Source organism: Hippoglossus hippoglossus, chromosome 12 (assembly GCF_009819705.1).
Source record: "Hippoglossus hippoglossus isolate fHipHip1 chromosome 12, fHipHip1.pri, whole genome shotgun sequence".
In the NCBI taxonomy this organism is placed as follows: domain Eukaryota; kingdom Metazoa; phylum Chordata; class Actinopteri; order Pleuronectiformes; family Pleuronectidae; genus Hippoglossus; species Hippoglossus hippoglossus.
In genome coordinates this window covers 14809111-14832778 of record NC_047162.1, presented here as the reverse complement: position 1 = coordinate 14832778, position 23668 = coordinate 14809111, and the positions used below count along the sequence as shown (strand labels likewise).

Below are 23668 nucleotides of genomic sequence, written 5' to 3'. Positions count from 1 at the left end.
ACACACAAACAAATGCAAATGAAACTAAACCTCTTTGGTGGAGGTAAATGGCTCATGTGAACAATGTTAAAACACTGGTATGTTCCTTTAAGTGGTCTTTATGTTAAGTCCCATTACACTTGGTTTAATAGGTCAGCGGCAGGATATAGGCTTTATCCCACAGATAACGGGACAATTGAGTAATCTGATTTATTCCAAGACCAAAGCGGCCATGGTGAGGTTGAGGATTTAGTAAATTCAAGTGTCATATAAGGATTCCTGTAGGACAAATACAAATCTTCATAACTGAGGTGACACATCAGCAGAGGAAACTCACATCATCTTAAGACCTGTCCTTTCACTTTATTCATGTTGCAACTCTCAAACAGTGAAGGTTATATCACACGGGGACGCTGAGTTTGTGTCCGACAGCTTTAAACTGCTCTTGTGACAACGTGGAAGAAGGAGGCGTTTTCTTTGGAAATGTGCAGGTGCAATGGTTCTGCCCTCTCTATGCCTGCAGCGTCATTTATACTGTATATATATACAATAACAACAATAACTTAATTTACAATATGTACAGGAAACACGGAAAAAGGGAAATCAAAACATGAAAATGAAAACATTCAGGTATGTTCTTCGCAAACATACAGAGAGTGTGACAGATTATCGTGGGAGTGTACAGAGCAAAGGCTTAATCCTTATGATGGTTACATTTAACAATTCACTTTGAACAGCAACCCAAGAGCTGGTAGGGAGTCAGTTACTTGCTCAAGGACACTTGAGCAGAGTGGAAAGGTGCCTGTCCTACTACCTGTTGTTCTCCATCATTGTATATTTCAGCTGCTGCACAAATGGTCCTTATGGCAGTTACCAGCCCCTCGTTGTCATTAGGATGGCTGACAGCAATGATTGTAGGGAACATAAAAAGTGACACATGCATCGGGTTTTTAGAAAAGAGGTCACCACTCTCTGCTACCATCTCTTGAGACATTGTCACAGTGTCCTGCCTGAACACAGCATCACGTGTGGAGTCTGTGGATGAGCTGATATACGGAATGTACACTCACAGAAACGAGGAATACACACGGAGAATGTTCTCGGTAGAGTCGCGTCAAAGAAAACTTCAGACAAAAGACAAAAGGCCACAAATCAAATACACGTCATGTATATCTAGAGAAATCTGCACTAAGAAAAAAAAAAAAACTTTCCTCTGTTTTCTTCTGATGCTGCTGCTACACTGGCTTCACCATCTCGTCATCAGTCCTCACCACACAAATAATAAAATATGAACTTATTCACCCTCTTAATAAAGTTACAACAGAAGACAGGACAATACACCTCAGGGAAAAGAGTCGTCCTGGGCCTGGCACACAAAAGGAACCCTCAATTTGTCAGTGGATTTTGTTTTGTATGTAAAAAGTGGGAAAATCCCACTTTAATACCTCAAACGCCACCACTTCACTTCACTCATGCACGCATGCACACACGGCAACGTCTCCTCCAAAGCAACTCAAGTAGAAGTTGACCTTTCCCATTGGCCCACAATTCAGGGGAGTTAAGGGGATGTACGGTCGAAGGTCCATATCAGCATTGCACAAATAAAACTAGCACTCCAAATCAACACATCACTTTTTTTAGAAAACCAAACACAATCACCACCCACTAGCTACTCTCAAATAAAACACAGCACTATTGATGCAAATCTTTTTTTTTTTCAGTGTAAAGCAAATTTTTCCTTTTCCTTCGTTATGTCCTGAAGAAATCCTCCTACGGTTTCATAGCTTATACCATCTGTTCGTCAACACTCACACATCTAACACACATCACCTCCGGACAGTAACACTCAACTAAAATTGCACTAAAAGTATGGAAGTAGAAAATCTCTACATGACCAAAACCATGTCCAGCAATGTCCACAAACTATTTAGCATGTTCCACTCAAGCTACAGTACTTTAACAGTGCAAAAACATTTAGCCCCCCGATCAGTCGAAAATGTTAGTTATCCAACATCGGGATATTATTTACGGTGTCTTTCTGTCAGCGCTACATTCAAAGTTGATTATACTTGCGAAACTCTGACATTAATGACAGATAAAACATAAAAAGACCAAATACAGAATCCGACAGCGACACCTAAACTCCTGATGTATACACCTCCAGTTGCATTAATATGATTGTGATCAGGGACGCTAACAGACCAGTTTCAGTCCCTCTTGAATTAAAAGCTATAACGTGCACGGTGCAGGTTATTCGGGGCCCATTTTCTACCTGTAGCTTTATTATCCTGTTGTTTTATTCAGGGGACTTGGTCTTGAGCGAGTATAGAATCAATAAATTGTCAACACAAGTATTTGTTTTCTTCCAAACCAGCTTAGTAAATCTAAAATCAAACATAAAGCAAAAACAAAACTGCATTTTAAAAAGTCATTTTTTGGCAACTGTTTTGTAAAAGTACCTGTACGTGCTTCCGGTCACCGACTGTAACATCGTCTTATTTACATCCCTTCAACTTGTCACAATTAGATAAAAACAAGACAGAACAAACCGAGCAAAGCGAACAAAGGGTATAAGACAAAGAAACGTGTGATGAGCATGACTCTTTCCTGGACTTCATCAGCAAACGTCCAACATGTAGGTGCACAGCAGAAAGCTGGTCCCTCCCTCCTGCTACTGATCTCATCTACAGATTTGCTTATTGCAAATTTGAAGCGCGTAGCCTATATTTACTTCTTACAGCACTATGTGTTTATATTTAGTTAAGAGCTGTACGTGGATACTTGGCAATAGTTGCTCCTAGATGTGTTTACGCCGAGTGGGAGGAATAAAAAAAAATACCATCCTGAGTGCCATGAGCACAGTCCTCTCACATAGACCAGAGCGCAGACAATCATTTACAGCGCAAGTGCTTCATGTCCAGCACTGAGCCGGGTTTACTGTTGGGGGGAAGTCACTGCCGCTGTCCAAACAGACAAAGCCATTCGAAGAGCTGGAGGCTTTGGTGAAAACAGAAATTTTGTGGAGACTGAAGTATTTGGACAACTGAGATCCATGTCATGTGGGTGGACATTTAGTTCGCTGGTGATGCGCACCGTGCAGAAGTCCGACTCTCAGACACAGAGTCCTGACTGCAAAGCGGTGAGGCGGCGTTCTATGCACTCCTTACCTGCAGACACGAAGAAACAGGGAAAGTGTCAGTGAGCGGTTCAACATAAATCACGTCCATAAAGACATGCAGGTTAGTTGGGTTTTGTGTTGTTGTATCCACTTTAACATCAGAGAAAATGGTGCAGGGATGAATATTTCATGGAAGGTACCCGGAGCTAAGTGGACATGGCCCCTGCTTTGTGTAAGACGAGCCGATGGACATACTTACACTTGCTAACACTGAGGATGTCCTCCTGTTCAGTGAGCAGCAGAGACAAGCCCTCCATTAGCAGCAGAGCTTTGTGGTAGCGCAGGACCGATGCTTCCCCCTGGTGGAACATCTCATCCAGCGCAGCAGCCTGAACCTGGGACGACAACAGGAGCTTGAATTTAGCCTTGATCAGAATAATAATTAGAGAGCACATTCAAGTTGTAACTAGCACTAATTATTAACTGGATGCCCACAGATACAGCGTCTGACTGACTCCTGCTAAGTTTTTCGGAGCTTTACCATCTGCACGGTGTGGCTGAACAGCAGCCGCTCTGCTGTGATGGAGGTGATTTGATCCATTAGACGGTGCTTCCTGGAAAAAAAGCGCTCCAGACGAGTGCTGAGCGTGCGACAGGACGCCACGCTAGACTTGTACAGCTCGTTCAGCCTCCTCACGACTGTGGAAGGACAGAGAATTAAAAACAAATGAATTCAGACACGTGCGACATCTCTCTCTTATCTGAGGAAATGGGTCATACCTTGTTTGACTGTAGCGGATGGGTAGAGTTTGCCCTGCTTCACTTGCTCCATGGCTGTGTGTAAGGCAGTGGACACGAGCTCTGCAGTCTTAAGGTAGAGGACCAGCTGTTCTGCATGACTGCAGACAGACACACACACACACACACACACACACACACACACACACACACACACACACACACACACACACACACACACACACACACACACACACACACACACACACACACACACACACATTTTAAAATGTAAGATGCGGAACACATCTCTGCCACCAGCTGTCTTTAAAAACAAGAATCGAGACTACTGATCAAAATCTTCCTCTTTCTCTACATTCAAACTCCTCAGTCCACTACTCAGCAGAACAGAAACATCTCAGCCGATTGCATTTCAGTCACTGTGCTTCTGTTTGCTGTGGTGCAACTCTGCATTCAAACACACCTTGAAAGAAAAAAAAACGTTTCGAGTAGACTCGCTTAAAACCTCAATGTAGAATTATCTTTACTAATTTGCTTAGTTACTGTGCAAAGCCAGAAGTATCTTTCCCTTCAGAGGGAATTAACAGTATCACTGCCATCAACGCAAAGACTCCCAGCCTGACTTGAAGTGGCCTCACCTCCACTCTCGGCTCAGCGAGCTTATCTGATCGGCTACCAGGCTCTGCTGCTGAACGAGGCAGGCATGAGCAACCTCCAGCTGCTCCCCCTCCGCCGCGATACCACGGGCCCCAGCCACCTCCATCAGGCAGCGGGCGAAGTCCAGCGTGAAACGCAGGCTTTGCACCGTGTCCGTGTGCTCCTGCTGCGCTCCGACAGAGAGAGGGGAGAACGTCAGACGGAGAGAGGAGGAGAGGGAGACAATTTCATGGTAGAATTAGAAACGGAGGAAAACAGATGGGGACTATGTCATTCAGTCTGAAGGTAAGTTTTAAACAGGACGCAGGCATTTTAACTTGAGCTACAGGCACCTGAACTACACCATGCTGTCTTTCATTCTGTTATTCTCTCCACACTCACTTGAGGAACGCTGAACAAACCCCCAGATTGGTGTAAAAAATCATCACTTCATACATGCTTAGAATAAAAAGTGATGACTCCTTTATCTCTACTTTCCAGAGCTGTGAGTGAAACCTGCTCCTCACCTCCATCAGCGTCTCCTCAGGCAGCTCCGGGGCCTCAAAGGTTACGGGGCCTCCCATGTTGGCTGTGATGGGATCAGTGAAACTGTAGCGAGGACTGGAAGGAGCCTCGAAGCCGTCCAGATAGGTGCCTGTCTGAGGATACCGGCTCATGAAAGAGCCTGCGGGGCTGACTGATATGAATGAGCCTGCAGGAGTCAGAAAAAGAGAAGTGTGAAATCATTTCATATCAAGTGCCATAAATTTTCATTGCTCTTGAATAAACAGGTAAATCACCGTGTGGACCACAGCTATAGCTGCATTAAAATTAATGATCAAGCCACTAAGTTAGTTTTTATTTCCATAAATACTCTAAGTGACAATTACCAATTGGAAAATTGTGTGTTAGGAAAAACAGTAATTTGGGTTATTGCTCCCTGAGTGGAACTAAATCTCTCCACAGCTTGGCCTCATTTAAATCTTGGGTCAGCTGAAAATCAACCCTGGATGCTTTTCACAATCACTTTAATTAAGTTTTCAAATCATGGAAATTGAAAACAGCAGCTTCCCAGTGCTCCGTGTTGTACGACATGTGGAGCATAATATTAAAGTTGCTGCGGATGTGTGGTTTGATTCCCACTTAAAACAAATAACTTGTGTGCATGTGCTACCTGAGTATTTCCTCTGTCTGGAGGTTTGAGGTGGGGTGCTGCTGCTGGGAGGAGAGCCCACAGTGAAAACCACCTGTGCGGGGCTAATGGATCCAGGTGCAAGGCCTACCCCACCACCGGAGGGCACTAGAGGAGAGAGAAAAGGAATTAATAAAAGGTAAAGGTAATATATCATGAGCCTCATCTGAGAGTTATAGTTTTTCAGAATTATTATAAGTGTGTAAAAGTTATTTGTTTCTAATAATCAGACTGAGCCACTCAAAAAGAAAAATCTCACTGCATACAAACCCTGTAAATCAACTAGAGTCGCCCACCTGTTATTTCTATGGCTTTTTCAGGGGTCAGGTTCTCCGCGCTGCCTCGTTCACCCCCAGGTCCGCATGGTCCAAACGCAGCCAACAGCAGCATGTCAGTCAGACGACTGGCACTCTGAGACCTGCACCGAAAACATGGGGAGGCAATGGAGAACATAGGAGAAAATAAACTGAAAAAATAATAAAATAAAAAAATTAGACCAACATCCTTGTTAAATATGTATTATAACTATTTATTAAGCTATTTATTTCCTCCCATGCTTTAGGATTTCTAATCCCTGCCTTAAAATAAAACAGATCTGCAGGTTCTATGATAAATTGTGACTTATTTATGCTAGAAATGCTATATAACAAATCAGAACAGGAAATTAGATTAAAACACAATTCAAACCCAGCAATGTATGGGATTAGAAAGATGATAAATTTCCAGCTCTAAAATAGAAAACCATAATAAAATGTGTCTTGCATCTGTAGGTGAACAAAAGCAAAAACAACAAACTAACCTCCCAAAGCTCTTGGGGTCATCGGTCAGTCTGTGGATGACCTGTGTCTGGGCTTGTTGTCCTGGGTCTCTGGGCTCCGACGGGGCAGTCCTGCTGCCCGGAGAGCCGAAGACCAAACCCTGCTGCGTGAGGAAGGTCACGAGGTTCGGGGAGCTGGGAGGCCTGGGGAATTCGAACGGAGGGATGACCTGAGGAGAGACAGTTGAAACACATCAGAGGTCAGATTCGGCTGCTTGATGTGTTCTTCTTGTGCTGTGTATCTCAACAGAGCCGACTGACCCTCGAGGGGGAGCCGAGGATGGTGGGAAGGGGGCTGCGCTGCATCAGCTCGCTCAGTCTGGGGGACGAGTGCAAGGGGCGGACGGTCATCAGGCCCGACGAGGGGCCGACCACCGGGTCCGAGTGCTGCTTCCTGATCTTCTGCCTGGCGCCACCAGTGACACACTCAGAAAGACAGGGGGCACTGTGGAGCCGAGTTCCCAGTCCTGCCCTCTGCGGGTGCTGCTGAGAAGTCGGCCGGGGCTCCGCGTGCTGAGGAGCTGCAACGGAAGGGGGGGCAGAAGGAGGTCAGGATATATAGATATATATTTTCTTTGTCCTTTAGATAGAAGGTGGTGTTGCAGAAAAAATTAAATGTCAGACAACAAGATAACAACAAATCTACAAAGAGATGGCAGAGACGGACAAGTCCTGCCTGACTCTCCCACTGCCCTGCTGGCATGCATGTCCGACAGCTGAGGAACTGTGTGAAGCACAGAGGAGACGACAGGGTGTCTGTGTGTGTGGGCGGTTCGTCTTCTCAACCAATAACTTTCAAAACTACAGACCAAAATCTTTTAATTCCTCGTTTTATCCAATAAACACTTCCGAACCTGAATATATCTGATTCAAACCCTCAGATATGAGAAGCTTAAAGGATTAATCGATGCAAGTTTTCATCAAGTAATCCAGCTGGTTCCCAACTTGCTCATCAGGACACCCAAAGATGTCCCAAAATAAATCTGCAGGGTCAAAAGCTGATTAAAGAACCAAGAAAGAAAGAAAAAAGTAAAAGACTTGGGTCCATTTTTCTTTCTGACTTTTATGTTTTTATCTCTTTTTGTGAGAGACTGAATTCTTTTACCCTTTCAAGCCTCTAAAAACACTTCAAATTAAAGTGTCCCTGCTGAATTACACAGTAGAAGTCCACAACCCATAACGAGTGGTCACAAGTAGACACAGGGGTAATGCTGAACTAATCAATTGGTGGACTCATTGATTCAACACAGCTCCGTTACAATAGAACCAACAAACAAAATGCTCACTGGAACTTTGTATTCAATACACAGGCCTAGATAAAGTTTTGGGGAAAACTGTGACCTGCATCTGCGAACGTGATTTTGAAAGTGAACACTATCCTCTGAGCTACCTTGAGGCGAGAGCTGGAAAGTTCGACCGCCTCCCACCGAGAGTCTGCGGGTCGTGGTAACTGTCGCCTGCACGTGTGGTGGCGAAGGTCCGATCCGAGCGAAGCCCAACGAGCTTCCACTGCTGCAGCGACGCACCGGTGTCGACAACCTGAGGACGTCACGTTCATGAGCATTCATTCATTCAGTTCATCTGCATTTTGCAGTAGAAGAACGTGTGTGTGTGTGTGTGTGTGTGGATACAGACCGTGGTGAGCCATCCTGTTTAGTAGAATGCAGATTCTGCTCCATGCGCTGGTAGTTCTGGACCTGAGTGGGGACTGGGATAGGCGATGACTTACTGTGGTTTCCATAGTTACTTCCCAAGAACTCGCTGGGCCTGCCAGTAACAGTGAGAGGGACAGAGTGTGCCAAGGGAAACTGTCAGACAAGATGAGACACTGTGTGTGTGTGTGTGTGTGTGTGTGTGTGTGTGTGTGTGTGTGTGTGTGTGTGTGTGTGTGTGTGTGTGTGTGTGTGTTTCAATGTGGAGGAGTAAGTGTAACAGTACAGCAGACATGTTTTCAACTTTCAGTATTTGTATAATGTACATTTATGCAGATCTAACATTGATCACCGTGGTTATCATCAAAATAATTAAAATAATTAAAAAACACATAGCATAATAATTTACCTTCACATCTTTTTGATAATTATCAATATTTAATTTAATATTTAATTTAATATTTTCTTTCAGCTTTAGTCGACTCATTAGCATAAAATGAGTGTCAGAGAATTTCAAGTATTCCTTTCTACTATGTGTTAGTTTCTAAACCTGCATGACCAGAAATGTCGACTTTCAGCTACGTGCTGTTACCTGACAGGACTTGGAGAGCCGCTGTGGGAGGGCGAGTGTGGGGGTGTTTTGACTTGACTGCACAGACCAGCAGAGGCAAGAAGAGAGCTGATTACAGAGGGGAAAAGAAACAGGAGACACACCGTGACACGTTTGTTAAGGTGCAACGATTTAATTAATGAATATCAATAATTTTCACAGTATTCTGTTATAATGTAAAATTGATGAAAAATACAGGTGATGGCCAATCCCACTTACCCACTGTTCATCAGGCTGTCCTGCAGCACTTTACTCTCACATGTCAGCTCAGCGGCTGGAAAACCAGAAGAAAAACAAATCAAAGAGGAGTCAAAGGTATTATTTCATTTGTATTGTAAACTCTATTAAATGAATAAGAAACATTCTGAACAAAGTCTGAAAAGAATAAGGTTATAACTGCAAACCGCGCATCACTACTCCACAACAAAGAGCTTATGAAACGCTGTAAATGCCACATAAAGACAGTCTATAAAAAAATATATAGACTCAAACTTCAAAAACTTCATCCAACGGAGCTGGAGCCAAAGCTGGGACTGTAAACAGCTGTGTTTGACATTTAGGTGGAGATTTCATGAAAAACAGTTTTCTTACTGGGGAAGTGAGCCGGCACCATGACAAAGTCATCCGTGTCACAGGAGGAGGAGTTCTTGCTGCTGCCGCCCCCCCCAGACGAGTCCTTGAGGAGAAAACCGGCGGCCTCCTGGGTAGGGGAGGCCAGAGCTTTGGCCCGCAAATGCTGGACCTCAGCAAGAGACTGCTGCAGGGACGGAGAGATTGGAAAGAAGCAGATAAACAAAGAAGCACAGAGTGAGAGGAGGACAAACAGGCATTGACTGCACATAAAGAACAGAACTATAAATACTCAGGTACAGACAGAGAAACTACTGAGAGGCAGGGGATACAACAATAAACACAAACCGGTGGTGAAGCGAGATGAGAGGTGGAGGAGCTGCTACAGGAGCTGGCTGACGCAGAGCTTGGGAAACAGGTCATGGTCACAGTCGGAGTTGCTGTGACAGAAAAAATGCAGACAACATATTTGTTAGAGAACTCGAGGAAACAAAAGGTGAGAGAAACTGAACGTAAGCAGAACGTTTGTTTACAGGACCAGTCTCCAGGTCACTTACCATGACACTGTATGTGTTGCTAATGAAAATACACTAGGTTTTTATCAGGTTCATCACTATATGGGTGTACAATGGAATATAATGCAATTAGTGTATCAAGTGGATGAAAAATGTAATCTTGATATAATTTCAAGAATGTATTATTTTGTGTTACATTCTATTTTGGAAGAGCTGGTAAGTTTTGCACTTTTGCACAAATGTGGAATGTTTTTGATCCAAATCAGAGCCAATTTTAAATTTTCTCTAACTAGCGAGTGTTGTTCCAAGTTTTCCGTTGATTTCTAAGGGAATAATTCATGGCTTTTGAAGGATGACATGTTTTGATGACTGTTTACTGGGGATTGTTTATATTCACAAAAATATAATCAATCCTGAACTCGTGTTTTAGTGAGAATTATCCCAACCAGGTTCTGTTAGGAATCATATAATTTATTCCCACTTACTCTTTTTTACTGACGAGCTGGCCTCCAGGAAAGGATGACTGAAAAACTCATCTACAAGCAACACAAGAGGAAATGTAATGAGCAGAATCTTGTGGAAAAGGAGAATTGATGTAACCATGAGCACAAGATGCAAATACCATGATTTCTGTTGCAGACAATACGCAGACACACACACACGCACAGCGTTCTTCTCTGTGGGTGATATTTCATAATCTAACACTTCTTCATTGAATGGAAACGTCACATTCACAGGAATATTTCTCACGTCTGTTGCCTGGGTAACTAGATCACTACCTACAAATACGTATCCTGAACCCATTTATGGCAGAATATACAATTCAGGTTATCAGTGAAAACTCACTGCACCACACAGTTCTATCCATTTTACTCCTACACCTCTCATTGTAATGTTCACTCACCAAAGTCCATGCGGTCCTTGTGGTTGCGCTGCAGCAGACAGAGCAGCAGCTGCCTCAGATGACTGGACGTCTCTCTGGGGATGCTGCGAACAAATAACACCGGAATTATTGTTTGCTGCTGTGCAGAAGAAAAGAGTATGTCAAGGGAATCTGTAAAGGTCACAAAATACGACAGAAACCTGTTGTTATTGATAAGGAAACACATTTAGCTGCAGTGAATTTAATCGTTTAGTAATATGTATTCCAACTGCTGTTGGAACAGCCCAGCTGGTAGCATCTCTCTAGAAGGTGAGATTTGCAAACTGCACGTCGGGTGTTAGCTCTAAAAATCAGATTTTCATAGTACTGTAGTGACGCATTCTCAAAGATAGTGATTTTGGCCAGAACTTCACTTTTCATTGTTTATTTTACTCTGTAGACGGATCATAGGAAATGTGGTAATTTCTGATGAGCAAAAACACGGTTTAGTTCAGTGTTTTCAGGACGTCTACTGAATAAAAATATAACCATGTTGTCATGTCAGTGTAACTCAAACTTACTTTGGGCTGAGACTCTTGTTCTTCTCATAAAACAGCCGCAGGTCCTGAGGACTGCTGGCCTACAGATGACAGAGGATAGAGAGACATAACAATACTAATAATGATGAGCTCTACTTATGTCACAATCTCTGGTTACTTCACAAAAGCATAAAAACAATAATAAAACAACTGAAATAATTAAATATAAAGTTCAAACAGAGATTAAAGCCACTTTACTAAAGATATTTTGGACATGTTTCGCCTTTGATGAGGGGACATCACAAGAGAGAATGTGAGCGTGTGCATGTACAGACATAGCAGTGTCCTCCTATAGTCACATGCATTTTATAATCAGTGCGTCGCCATCGCACAGATTCCACAGAGCGTGTTTAAAAATGCCTGTTAATGAGGCAAGGAAAGGAAGCTTCTGAAATGCTGCTGAGCTGGTTAAGATATGTTTAGATGAGATAAGTTTCCAAAAAGTTTCATCTTTCATGGGGGACAAACTGCCTGGTGTTCAGGTTGCTGCTCATCTCTCACATGATCTGAAGAGAGGAGACAGCTCGTGTGTTTACTCGAAACCGACAGACTGAGGTGACGTCTCTCGACAAGGATGAGAACAATGTGAAAGGAACAGTCAGGAAGGTTTTGTACACAGCTAATAACTGACTTCATAAAATCAGAGTCAGTCTATGCTACATGGAGGAAGATGAAGAATGCATACAACTGATGAATTTGACGTGTTTACCTGAAAAGGAGCCTTTCCTGTCAGGCACTGAAACACTATGGTCCCTATACTCCACAAGTCCGCCTTGGCATCATAGTGTTGGGACATAATGACCTCAGGAGCCTGGTGAGGTAAAAACATGAACATTTAATGAGGTGATGGGAGTTTTCATAATGCTGGAGGACAAAGCTGCATTACTCCTTTGTAATGCTGGACTCTTTTAAAGATGGGTTTCAATTACCACGGAAAAATTCAAAGAACTAGAGCTCTGCTGTTTAATACTAAGAATACTAAGATAAAAATTAAAATCTCAGAAATGACAAAACATCCTTTATTTTTTAACTAAAAATACAGAAACCTTCCCAGCCCATAATGGACCCTGTTAACCTTTCCTATGAATGAACACACAGAAGCCATGAAATCTGAATTTGCTCGGGTTGATCAACCAACTGAAACTTGAATATATAAAAAAACAACACGTGCTTACCATGTACATAGGAGAGCCACAGAGCGTAGCCGCCATCATGTTAGTCTGAAGGTACCGGGCAAAGCCAAAGTCCGCTGCAGAGAGAGGGAGGGAGGGAGGGAGCGGAGGATAAAGAACAAGCAGAGGCAAAAGATGGACGAGTTAACATTTGGTGCAAGAAGCAAATGCAGCTGAATCTTCATCCAGACATGGCTCTGATCCCGAGGACTGAAACAAAATGATTAAATAAGAAAAACAAATTGAAAAGACCTTTGAAAGAAAAACTGCAGATGGCTGCTAAACAAGAGAAAGAGCTCACAGTGCTCTGAAAAAGTAATTTTTGTCGGATTGGTCTATTTGTTTTCAACTAGAATGGCACCAGGTCCAGCATAAACCTCCGCCAAGGCTGAACTGTCTCCTTAAATTCAATCAAACATCAAGATCCATGAATTATTCCCTGAGAAACTGGTGAAAATATATATTAAAATAACACAATGTCAAAGAAAGCAACAAAAAAAACCCATTTCTGGATCCTCCCCCTTTGTCCAGATCTGCACCAAAATGTAATGGGACACTTTCTTGACCCGTGTGCAAAACTTCCACCAAGTTTCATGGTAATCTGTTCAGTCCATTTTACATAATCCTGCTAAACCAACAAGGCTGAAAACAAACCCTCCCTGGTGGAGGTAAAAACAGAAAAGACATTTCCTAAGAAAAACTGAGCTCATGATAGTGCTCAGAAAAAGTAGTTTTTTCCTGCTACAGGATCTCAGCTAAATGGTCGGTTTGTTTTCAAAACCAATAAAAACTATTTGTCATATTATTCTAGCAGCCTGAGATGAATATTATCTTCATATCTTCTATTTTATTGCGTGATTACTGGTGACAATGAAGCATCATCACTCTGGACCCACTTGACTCTTATGGCTTAGTAAAATATCCACAGCTCCTTAGTAGAGCTTCACTGATGTGTAGCTCCGTTTTTATAGGAATCGTAATCACACTCAGGACATATAAATATATATATACTCAGAGACAAAGGTTACCTAACGTCCTGAAGCACCAGCATGCTGCCTATTAAAAAAGTCAACAAATCTATATTAGTAATCCCCTGCTTCACTGTCGATGTGCATGTGTATACCTGCATCTGTGTAAGTACAATGTGTGTGTGTGTGTGTGTGTGTGTTTTTCCTGCAGGATTATAACACTCTGTTGTGACTGAGCCCGACACCAGCCTCAGACTTCAGTCCCGCTGGGCCACCGACTCTCTCCAGAGGAAAAATAAAAGAATTAACAGGCTTAAGGATTAGCCGAGTTCCCAAACATCCGACACACACACACACACACACGCTGTACTTGCACATGACACTTAACATCATGGTGATTACCTGCTGTTAAACAAACGTCATATTTGTGGGTCAAATCGACACATACCTCATGTATCTGTGAATGGGTTTTCTCCCTATTGGTATTTTTCCATTGGTGTGCTGCGTCAGAGCCAGACTACCAACACCGCCGGAGGGAAATGTAAAAATTCTCTGCATCATCTAATAAATTTCCTCTAACAAGATTAGTCTTCTAATCTTAGTGGGATCAATTGCCTTGGGATAAAAAAATCCTTATTAGGTCCTCTTGCAATAAAACTGCTGTTACGAGCTTTATTGCGCTGTAGGGATATCCATACGGAGCCCCTCGGAAATTCAATTAGCGTTTGCTCACGTAGAGGCTCCTGGTGCTTTCCCATTAAATCCCAACGTACACCCACATACTGTCTTCTCACATCGGGAGTGTAGAAGTATTTTATTTCTTACCGTCTTTACACATTTGAACCATTTTAATCATCAGATTCTATGGATTTTGGGCGAAGATAAGTTAAGATAATGTCAATGTTTCTTTGGTGTAATATGTCGATTATTGACTAACTCTAGATGATCATTGACCTTTTATCCATCTATGTAGTTTTCTTTTTACTTGTTTTTCTTCCATATGCAGTTTCTTCCACAAAGGTCATTATAAAATAAAGTTGCTGCCAATCATTTTCACCCTGTAGCACTTTGTGACAACCCCAGTGTGTTAAAAGGCAACAACAGAAACAGATGTTATGCGATACAATGCACATCAACATACATTATGATTACAGATGTTTGCATGTACAAGCTCCTCCCACCACCACACCTACCAATCTTGATGCAGGTGTTGTTGGAGTGCGACTTGCGTCCCTGTGGGTACGAGAGCAGAATGTTCTGGGGTTTGAGGTCCCGGTGGATTATTCCCTTGGACTGCAGGACCCTCATGGCCCCTGCAATTTGCTGCAGGAAAACCCGGATGGTATCCTCACTCAGGGTGCCTTTGGCTGCAGAGGAAACATAAATCAAATGTCTCAAATGACACTATTTTCCTACCAAATCTTCAGCTCACATTGCAGATCACCTCATTTTACCTCTAAACGTATCTGTTGAAATATTTGTGTACTTGATGACATCGGCCCACTGTGGCCTTCTGCTCCTTGTCTCCTTTCCCCTCCAATCACCTCCCTCATCTCACAGTGGTGCCACACGGAGCTCCTCCCTTTCTCTTGAATTACTTTCTGACTCCACCTCGCTCCTCACAGAGTTTTAAAAGCCAGGTTCAGCCAGGAGAACCGTTAGTTTACTGACCACAGTGGGAAGTGAATCCAAAACCACTTGTAAAAAAATGTTTCTTAGCCAGAGCAGCGATGACTGTTATCGGAATAGGAGCTTTATTTAGAGTGTGGGCGGGTACCTGACAGGGCAACGTTAGCAGGTCAGAGAACACGAGTGTAACGACTATTCAGAGTCCAGTGATTTATGAGATGTGGTAAACCTGGGATAAACTGTTTGTTGACTCATTGGAAAGAGGTGTTGTCTCACATACTGTGTGTATGATGAATCAAGACAGGAGAAAACACTGGAGGGAAGTTTCTCTGTGAGTTTTATTGCACAGTATGTCAAAGTGTATTTTAAGCCTCAGGTACTTAAAGTTCCCCTAGCTGTTTCTGAAACTTCAAATCTGTTTCTGTCGTCAGGACTGCAGATAAAAAAGCTGCTTCCTGCGGTCGGACTGGAAAAGACAGAGTAGTGATGTGGCTGCCTTTCAGTCTATACTTTACTTTATATACTTTTTTTATTGTTTTGGAAGTGGAAGAGAGCTTGAACTAGTTGTTTCATGCATTTTTAATATTTAATCTCTAAATATTAAGCCACTTCTCCAGTGGTAAAACCCCCACTAACATCTGTCTTTTGTCTGCAATGTTAACGGGTAGAATCGGAAATTCACTCAAGAAGCTTCACATCACTGAGACTCACTCCTCTCTGGTCTGTAAATCATAATAAACAACTGCCTTGCCAATATGGATCTTATAGCTTCTATGGTTCCCTCCCTATAAAAACACTCACAGAGAGTAATATTTCAAACCTGTTCACCCTGTTTGCATGAAAACATTTATGATCTTGCTTTTCACACAGCGGAGAGATGCCTTGTCATCAAGTAACAAACATGATATTTCACCATCGGTTCAATGTCTTTTTCTACTGAACGTGGATGAATTGCTGCACTTACAGTGTAAGTAGTCTGCAAGGTCCCCCCCATTGCAGTACTGGGATTGGAAAGAGAGGGAGAGAAGAAGGGAGGGGAAATGAAGCAGACAGAAAGGAATCACGTTAGAAAACACAAGTAATAACGACCCCTGATGAGTAAACACAGGAAATACGTTTTTGACGTCACCCGGTCTCTGAGGGGAGCAGAGAGGCGGAGGAGAAACTTGACGACTGTGTTACAGATTTATAACCTTGCTCTGATTCCCAGCATCATTGATGTGACAGGTTTGTCTCTGAAAGGCTGCATCACGAGTCATTTCCTTCTCTAAGATGCAGAGATAAACTCAGACAGTGAAGATGGCAATAAATTGTATGAGTTGGAGAAATGCATCTGCTGTTTCTTTGTATAATTTTCAGCCAATTTAAAATATTGAGTGACATTAAAAGAACACGTGACAACATGTCAATATTATGTCTTTGCAGATGTAAATGTTCTTCAAACAGACACAGTATTTACCAAGTGAAAGTCAGTTTCACTGGCGTCACGTGACGTTCACTTGCTGTTTATTTAGCTATTATAACTTTAGAATGTGGAGCCATCCATGGAGAATAAAAAAAATAAAGAACTTTTCCACCTACAGACATTCCAAACCATTTTCACATTTCCAAGCAGAACATGTATTCATTGAGAATGTGAACACTGCATCTTGAGATCTGACGATGCCTTTGGCCATTGCTGAATGTCGCCTGGCTTTATACATCCGTGGCTGCTTGCCAACAACAATGTTGTCAATTGCTGCATGCTCACATACTGTATATATATCTGAGAGTCGTGTCTGAGCAGCGTGAGTCAGTCTCAGCTGTAAATCATCACGTTTCACCCCATTTTATAGCATCAAATAACTAATTAAAACTGTAATGAAAACACGAACACCTGAACAAACATCAGTGTGATAAGAACTATCTGAAAGGACTAGTTTGGTCCATGTCCCTTCCACTAACATGGAGGAAGCAGGATTTATCACCTATACTGCAGCCAGTAAAAGTGGCTTCACTTTAAGGAGCCATCATGTCGTCCATCTTTACATAAATGATCAATATGTAAGTATTATTGCATTTGAGCAGGCTAGAAAGAAAATGTGCAGGAAATAAACCATAGAGTTCCTCAAACTTTAGTTAGGAGATTTGTTTAAAAGTATAATTTTTTAACTCTGGCTCTTCACCAGTGAAATGTGGCCAAGCTGAAGAGAATAAACCTGCAGCAATTGAATGGCTGACTGACGGTCGTTTACCCCCCCCCCTTGATGCCTGAGGACACAGCTAATTATAGCCCGGGCCCTGTCACAGCTGCCTGCAAAGGCTGACAATACAGCTGCTCGGCAAACAAAGACCAACATCACAGCGAGCTTACCTCCATCACCAGGTACACAGAGCTGGCAGTTTCCTAAAGAGAGAAAAGAAAAGAGGGGGGGGATGTAAACAAACACATGTCAGCGACAGACAAAGAAAGGAACAGGGAGGCTGATCCCGTCCGGGGAAACTAAGCTGGTGGTTTGGAGGAATAAGCAACAGTCTAAAGGGTCGCAGAGAAAAGAAGGATTAAGGAGAGAGAGAGAGATTGGAAAGGAAGAAACACAAGTGAAGCTGCTAGTCGGATTAGAATTCTAAATTCGTAAAATTGAAACGTTGCCAAAATTATATCAAAATCAATTGTGAGACACAAATATATATATATACACACATATGAAGTGGCCTCGAATCTTTTTTATTTTAATTTCCTGTTTTCTCTAATTAGAAATAACTCATTCCAAAGTAAAAATACCAATAAGCATCAAAATAAATGTTTTTTTTTAAAGTTGAAGGATTGATTTTTGCTCCTGAGTCACGGTTGTGGTTTTAAACTCGGCAGAGAATGACAAACACTTTACAAATCTGAGGCAGATCAATTATTTGTGTTATGCCTCCTCACAGTACTGGCACAGTGCAAATATCGATTTGTATATTTGTCTTTTTGTTATATTACTATTGATGGCGATTATGTTAAGTAGTTATTAATAATGAATAATTAGCTCTATCCCAGACTCAAAGTGAGGCCTGTTGTTTGCTTCGGATCTTGTGTTCGTTTGCTGACTTTACTGAGAAATGAGAGAAAATAACAACAACACAGAGTTCTACATTCGGGCTGAGCCAAAAACAATTAGGGAATCGGAGCAGTTGGCTCGGCTGTCAACAGCATTATCAACACAATGGGTGAATCAGGGAGCGAGAGAGAGTGAGAGGTGCTCGACTGTAATGTTAACTCGTAAAAACGACCACAACGACAGCAAAAAAGTGAAAGGGCGTGAATTTACAGCACTGAGGTATAAGCAACTCGTAAAACATCTGTTATTTACTTTCTCTTTTACGATCCTCGCTAACCGACTGAGGCACGAGGTCTGGAAAACAAACAGCGGGGCCTCCCTCTTATCACATGGCCACAGATGACTGACGCTCTGACCTCATCTCTTGTTGGATCCACCAGCCGGAGGCCAGAGCGTCTCTGCCGTTTCAGCTGAGTCAGGCCTTCTTCCAGTTGGTTGTCCTGTCTGTTTTTAATGCAGATGGACGGCGACCAGGTGTCTGGTTCCTCCACGGGCCGTCTCCCTGCACCATGACTTGCAATAAAATACTAAGTTCGGTGCCATGGTGGGCGAATGCAAATGCAAATGACCCAATGCACAACAGTGAGAGACAGCACCTAATCTGTTTTGAGGTGGCAGCTATTTCCTGGTTCAAAAGGTGCAGTGTCCTCAGTGAGGGTTGCACAGGGACTCGGTTTATAAAGGAGTGAAAATGCGTCTCTTAAATAAACATCACATTATCACCTCTGCCCAGACACTCCATCTGCTGTTTGCCCTCCTCGCTCAAAACCTGTTTCGAAACAGGAACTTGTCGCATGGCTAAAATCTTGTGGTACTCAGACGATAACACCAGCGCTCGCGTACAACCCAGAGAAAATCCAGCCCAACCCAATTAGTGAACTCTCTTCAGTACTTCTGAGTCACTTTGTGTGACACAATCAGGGGAAATTTGCAAAGTAAAAGCAAAGTTTTAGCATTTCTCTGGTGTCCACTGCTTGTTTTGGATTCAGTCTCCTCCTGACCTAGTTAGATCGCTGAGTGGTAGGATCCCCCCCCTCCTCTGGACGTCTACACTCTTTACTGCTGGGAGACGACAAACCTGTAATCAGACACCAGTTCAATCCACAAATGCCCAGAGAAGTGACACTGTGACTGGGTATGAAGATTAGAGAGAGGAGTATTTTGGGGTTGTGCTTGAGCAAAGACATGATTGCAAAGATACTGAAGAGGAGCTCTAAGGCAAAGCAGTTAATTCCCTATTTTCCACCAATTCAACAATGTATAATTAGTCACGACTTTACTGTTCGTCTCTGTGCCTGGTGACTAAGCCCTCTGACGCTAAAGGGTATAAGAATAGATGATGAAACATAAACTTGAATCAATATAACAAATCTCAGAAACCTACATTATCTGCTCTCCCCCAGACTTAAGATGCAGATTTCAAATATGAGATTTCATAGAGGATAAAAGAAAATTCAATAGCCCAGAAACATTTTAAAACCAACAGAGTGAGACCAGAAATATTTCTGTTAAAGTATGATAAAGAAATACTGATGCAGTTGGATTGTGTTTACGTTGCTGCAACACATGAAACAAAGACATTTGTTCCGAGCAAGTTTCTCTGAACCTCGATGAGCACAACCTGCTTGTTACGTGGTTTTTGACGAGAAGGCAGAGTCGTGGATTACAAAGACAAAAGAGGCACCTGGTGAGTTAAGACAGGTATTTATGTGGGGGCTGTGCCATCTTAACAATCAGGAAGCGGTGCCTCAGTGCGACTGGTAACTAGGATACAGGCAACAACATCGCTGGGATTGTGGATTCAGTTTGTATTTTGTTGGGTTTGCACCTAATCACCTGATCTGAACCCTGAGCACCTGCCTTGTTCCTCGAAAAGTAAACACTTGAGAAGAAACGCCCGAGGCAAGACACTACACTTCCCTGAAAAGCCCTCATCAAGGAGAGTGGCAGGGACAGGCCATGCAACTGCAGACAGGATGTAAACACGGGGGGGGGGGAGATGATGATGATGATGACAGACTTCAACCTGACACAAAGGTGCTGAGGTGCTCGCTGAAACTTTTACGAGGATTCGCTGTAAACGCAGACAACCGAGAGGAAACGTGCTCGAGCAGGAAGAAAGAGAGAAATGCAGGAAAAGCCTCATTTACACGAGTAAAAACAAAACTATTCAAGCTGCGTGAGACAGAAGTGGGTCACATCCAGCAAAACCATCTGCTCCACTCTGAGAGCTCGCTGAGGAAACTGGGACAATAAAAGGCGCCATGATTATACGTGTAAACAGACTGTCTGTTCAAACGGACATAACCTAGACGCTTTTTTGGGTGTCGAGTGTGTCGTTACATACCTGAAAGTCCAGTAACGCCACAATGTTTTCATGTTTCAGCTCCTGCAGGAAGGACAAGCAAAGCCATTGTTGTGCATGTACATGTTTGACTTTAACAGAGACGTTCAGCAGCCATTCAGGCTCCCGTGTTGTTCCTGGGACATTTACTCTCACGATGAAATCTCCTTGTTCCGAGGAGATAAACATGCCGAGATAATCACTGCTCATATTTCACTCTAACATCTGGCGGCTCTCCAGGGCTGGATACTGAAACATTAAATGCAACAACAAAATATGGCGCTGAAGCAGCTAAATAAAGTAATAAACACTTTATAACACTTGGAGATATCACAGTGACCTGAAACATCAGTCACTCTGAGGTTTAACTCTGCTCGAGGACACACACTATTGTTCTATTTTGCCCTGGATACTATTCTCAGTATCTATTTAGTATTTGTTTTATAACAACTTGAAACCAGGGAACTTACCTTGAGTATTTTGATCTCTTTCCCCAGCAGGGTCTGGGATTTGGCCAGGTTCTTCTTGTTTATGCATTTTACTGCCACCTCCCAGTCGTGTTTCTAGAAGCACACGATACATGAAAATCATAATTTTTGCACAGTAACACTTTGTCTCTGCTTTGGTGAATGAAAACCTGATACCCCGGTAGAAACGTCCGCAGCTATTCAACGTGTCTGAATTGTTTATTGATAAAAAAACAATGGATTCTACCACAGTAGGATATATGAAGTATAAAACTAAAGCACATATTTGCTGACTGATATTGATTGTTGGTCTCTATACGCTTCTCTTCTTAATGAAATGTGGTTCTCGCTGAAATCAGACAGGAGGTCTAGGTATAAAAAGGCAGTTTTGCAGCATGTTTACTTTAATATTTCCAACAATCAATGTCCTTTAAGCACATTTAACTGTATTATAAGTTGTAAGTATTGCAATATGTGTCAACCTCTCATGTAGATGCAATATATCTTCAATGCAAATTTCCAGATGAAGCACCAGAGCAGCTGCAGGCCTGTGTTTCCTCTCTCTCAGAAGATATGATATGTGATGATATCAGCGTGTAATCAAATGACCATGAACTGTATATTCTTTATCTACAAGTGTGGAGACATGTTTCTACATGATCTCTGCTGGCCCCAGCCTCAGGCTTTCTGGAAACAATACATGTCTGCTGGCCTATATTTACATTTTGTCCACGCTCATGGACGCGCATCATGTGCATTATACGCCTCTTGAGAAGTAAAGACTCTTTACAAAGTGACAATCCTGCAGAAGACATGTATTTAAAAGAGGGAATTGCAGTATTTTGAGCCTTTAGCTCTTGTTTTTCTGAGCATCCTGTCTGGGCTGCCAGGCCTCTTAAGGCCGTACGATGAAAACAAACAACAGACCGGGGGAAGTGAAAGGCGATGCACCACGAACAATGAACACAAATCACTTCCACCACCTTTAATCTGCTGTGGGTTTACATGTGTGTGTGTGTGTGTGTTATGGGATGAATGTGAGATATTAATGGAGGATAGAGGCTGAACACTGACCTCTCGGTGTCTCCCTTTAAAGACGACAGCGAATGCGCCATGTCCGATCAGGTCCTTGCGACTGAACTCGAATTTCCCCACCGTCTCCATGTCGAGTCTTCTTCTCTAAGAGCTGCGGGAGGAACCAGGAGGCCTCGGGTCAGCTGCTCTCTGCGGGCTGAGGAGTGGGCAGCGGCGGCTGCAGCAGCAGGGATGGTCGGCCCCTCTCTCACTGGCCACGGGCATCGAACCTTCCTCTCCTCTCATGGTCCCGCACATTACGCGCTGGAGCTTGGGGCGCCTACCGAGGCCCGGCGCTCGTCTCCATCGGGGGACAGAAGCAAGCCGACGCGGAGTTAACGAACTTTAAAAAAGCAGGGAAATGTGTTTATTAAAAAGATGGAGTCGCTCGCCCGCTGCAGCTGTCGGTGACGCGCGCCACCTTAACAGAGCTGCGGTTTGTTTACATCCAGGAGCTGCGCGTCCCCGCGGCCCGACGCGTCCGAGCTGCGACACCAGCGCAGGAAGTCCAGTCGGGACGAGACGTGAACCGCGTTTAGGGACTAACCGCGGCTGTGAATACGATCCGTGGTCTCAGCGAAATGTCACAGGATCGATTCCCCCCCCGAAGACACAGACGGTGTCCTGCCTCCGACGCACAGCGCATGCGCAGCTCGGTTACAGCTGGAGGTGTGACGTCAGCCGAGCAGGGCCCTCAGTCACGAAATAAATAATCATAATAACCATCATAATCATCATAATAGTATTAATAATAATAGCACATTTAAAAACAACGTTACAAAGGGCTTTACTAAGTCAAAACAAGATCAAATATAAAAGGACAGAGGCAAATAAAAAAGTAAATTATAAGATTAAAAACAAATAAGACCCCAATCAATAATAATAAAAATAATAAACCTATTATAACCCTAACCCTAACCCTTTTATACAAGAAATGCAGCTCAACGTGCGTTACATACAATATGGATACAAATAAAAACATGGTAAAATGGAATTCATATGAAAGAACAGATTTTAAGTAATGTAAGAACATGTTAAACATTTGAAATAAAAAAAGGAGGGTTAGGGTTCTGTCTTATGTTAAATGCATAAAGACAGAAAAGAAAGAAAGGGATAAAAAGGATAAAAGCACAGGAGCCCAGGCGAGTGTAAGATGCAGTTAAAGGCTGAAGTAAAGAGAAATGTTTGAAGTTTTCTTTTAAAGACGTTTACTGAACTAGCTTCTCTGATGTCTAGCAGCAGTTTGTTCCACATCTTTGGAGAGTAGTTTATAAAAGCTCAGTAAGATAAAACAGTTTGATCCAAGAAAGAAAGAAAGACATCTCAAACACATGCATACAGACGTATAAGAACAAAAGCTAAATACCTCAAAATGTGATATAAAAGGTGTAAAACATATAATAGTTCAAAAGGCATTGTATCTTTCATATCTTAATATTGTTTCTCTATATACTTTATCATTATGGGTTTATTTTATGTCGGTAGGCCTGTGTGGAATATAATTATATCAATCTTTTCTGTTAAAATGAGAGGAAGTACTACCTTACTCCCCTGACTGAAGTTGAAATGGTTACCTCACAGTCATTCTTGATAAACTCGCCACTAGATGGAGTGATGGGTAT

General features: G+C 42.7%; 1 protein-coding gene across 3 annotated transcripts; it reads right to left on the bottom strand.

The window, feature by feature from the left end:
• Positions 1-323: 323 nt before the first annotated feature.
• On the bottom strand, positions 324-22719 carry ulk1b (unc-51 like autophagy activating kinase 1). Of its 3 annotated transcripts, none has more exons than XM_034602229.1 (27): positions 22047-22719; positions 20976-21068; positions 20509-20550; positions 17432-17464; positions 16043-16079; positions 14643-14816; positions 12485-12558; positions 12019-12120; positions 11292-11350; positions 10753-10835; positions 10334-10384; positions 9682-9773; positions 9355-9520; positions 8983-9037; positions 8746-8832; positions 8137-8268; positions 7892-8040; positions 6763-7022; positions 6484-6671; positions 5981-6102; positions 5667-5792; positions 5020-5204; positions 4495-4679; positions 3878-3996; positions 3639-3796; positions 3353-3492; positions 324-3142 (listed from the first exon to the last, which is right to left on the bottom strand). In XM_034602229.1, the coding sequence occupies exons 1-27, from the start codon at positions 22134-22136 to the stop codon at positions 3091-3093; spliced, it is 3054 nt and encodes a 1017-aa protein (XP_034458120.1). In that variant the 5' UTR covers positions 22137-22719; the 3' UTR covers positions 324-3090. The 3 variants fall into 3 exon arrangements, with proteins under 3 accessions (XP_034458120.1, XP_034458121.1, XP_034458119.1); XM_034602230.1 differs by having other exon boundaries at positions 324-3146; positions 3357-3492; positions 9355-9517; positions 22047-22718; XM_034602228.1 differs by having other exon boundaries at positions 324-3146; positions 3357-3492; positions 22047-22717.
• Between the last annotated feature and the right edge of the window lie 949 nt (positions 22720-23668).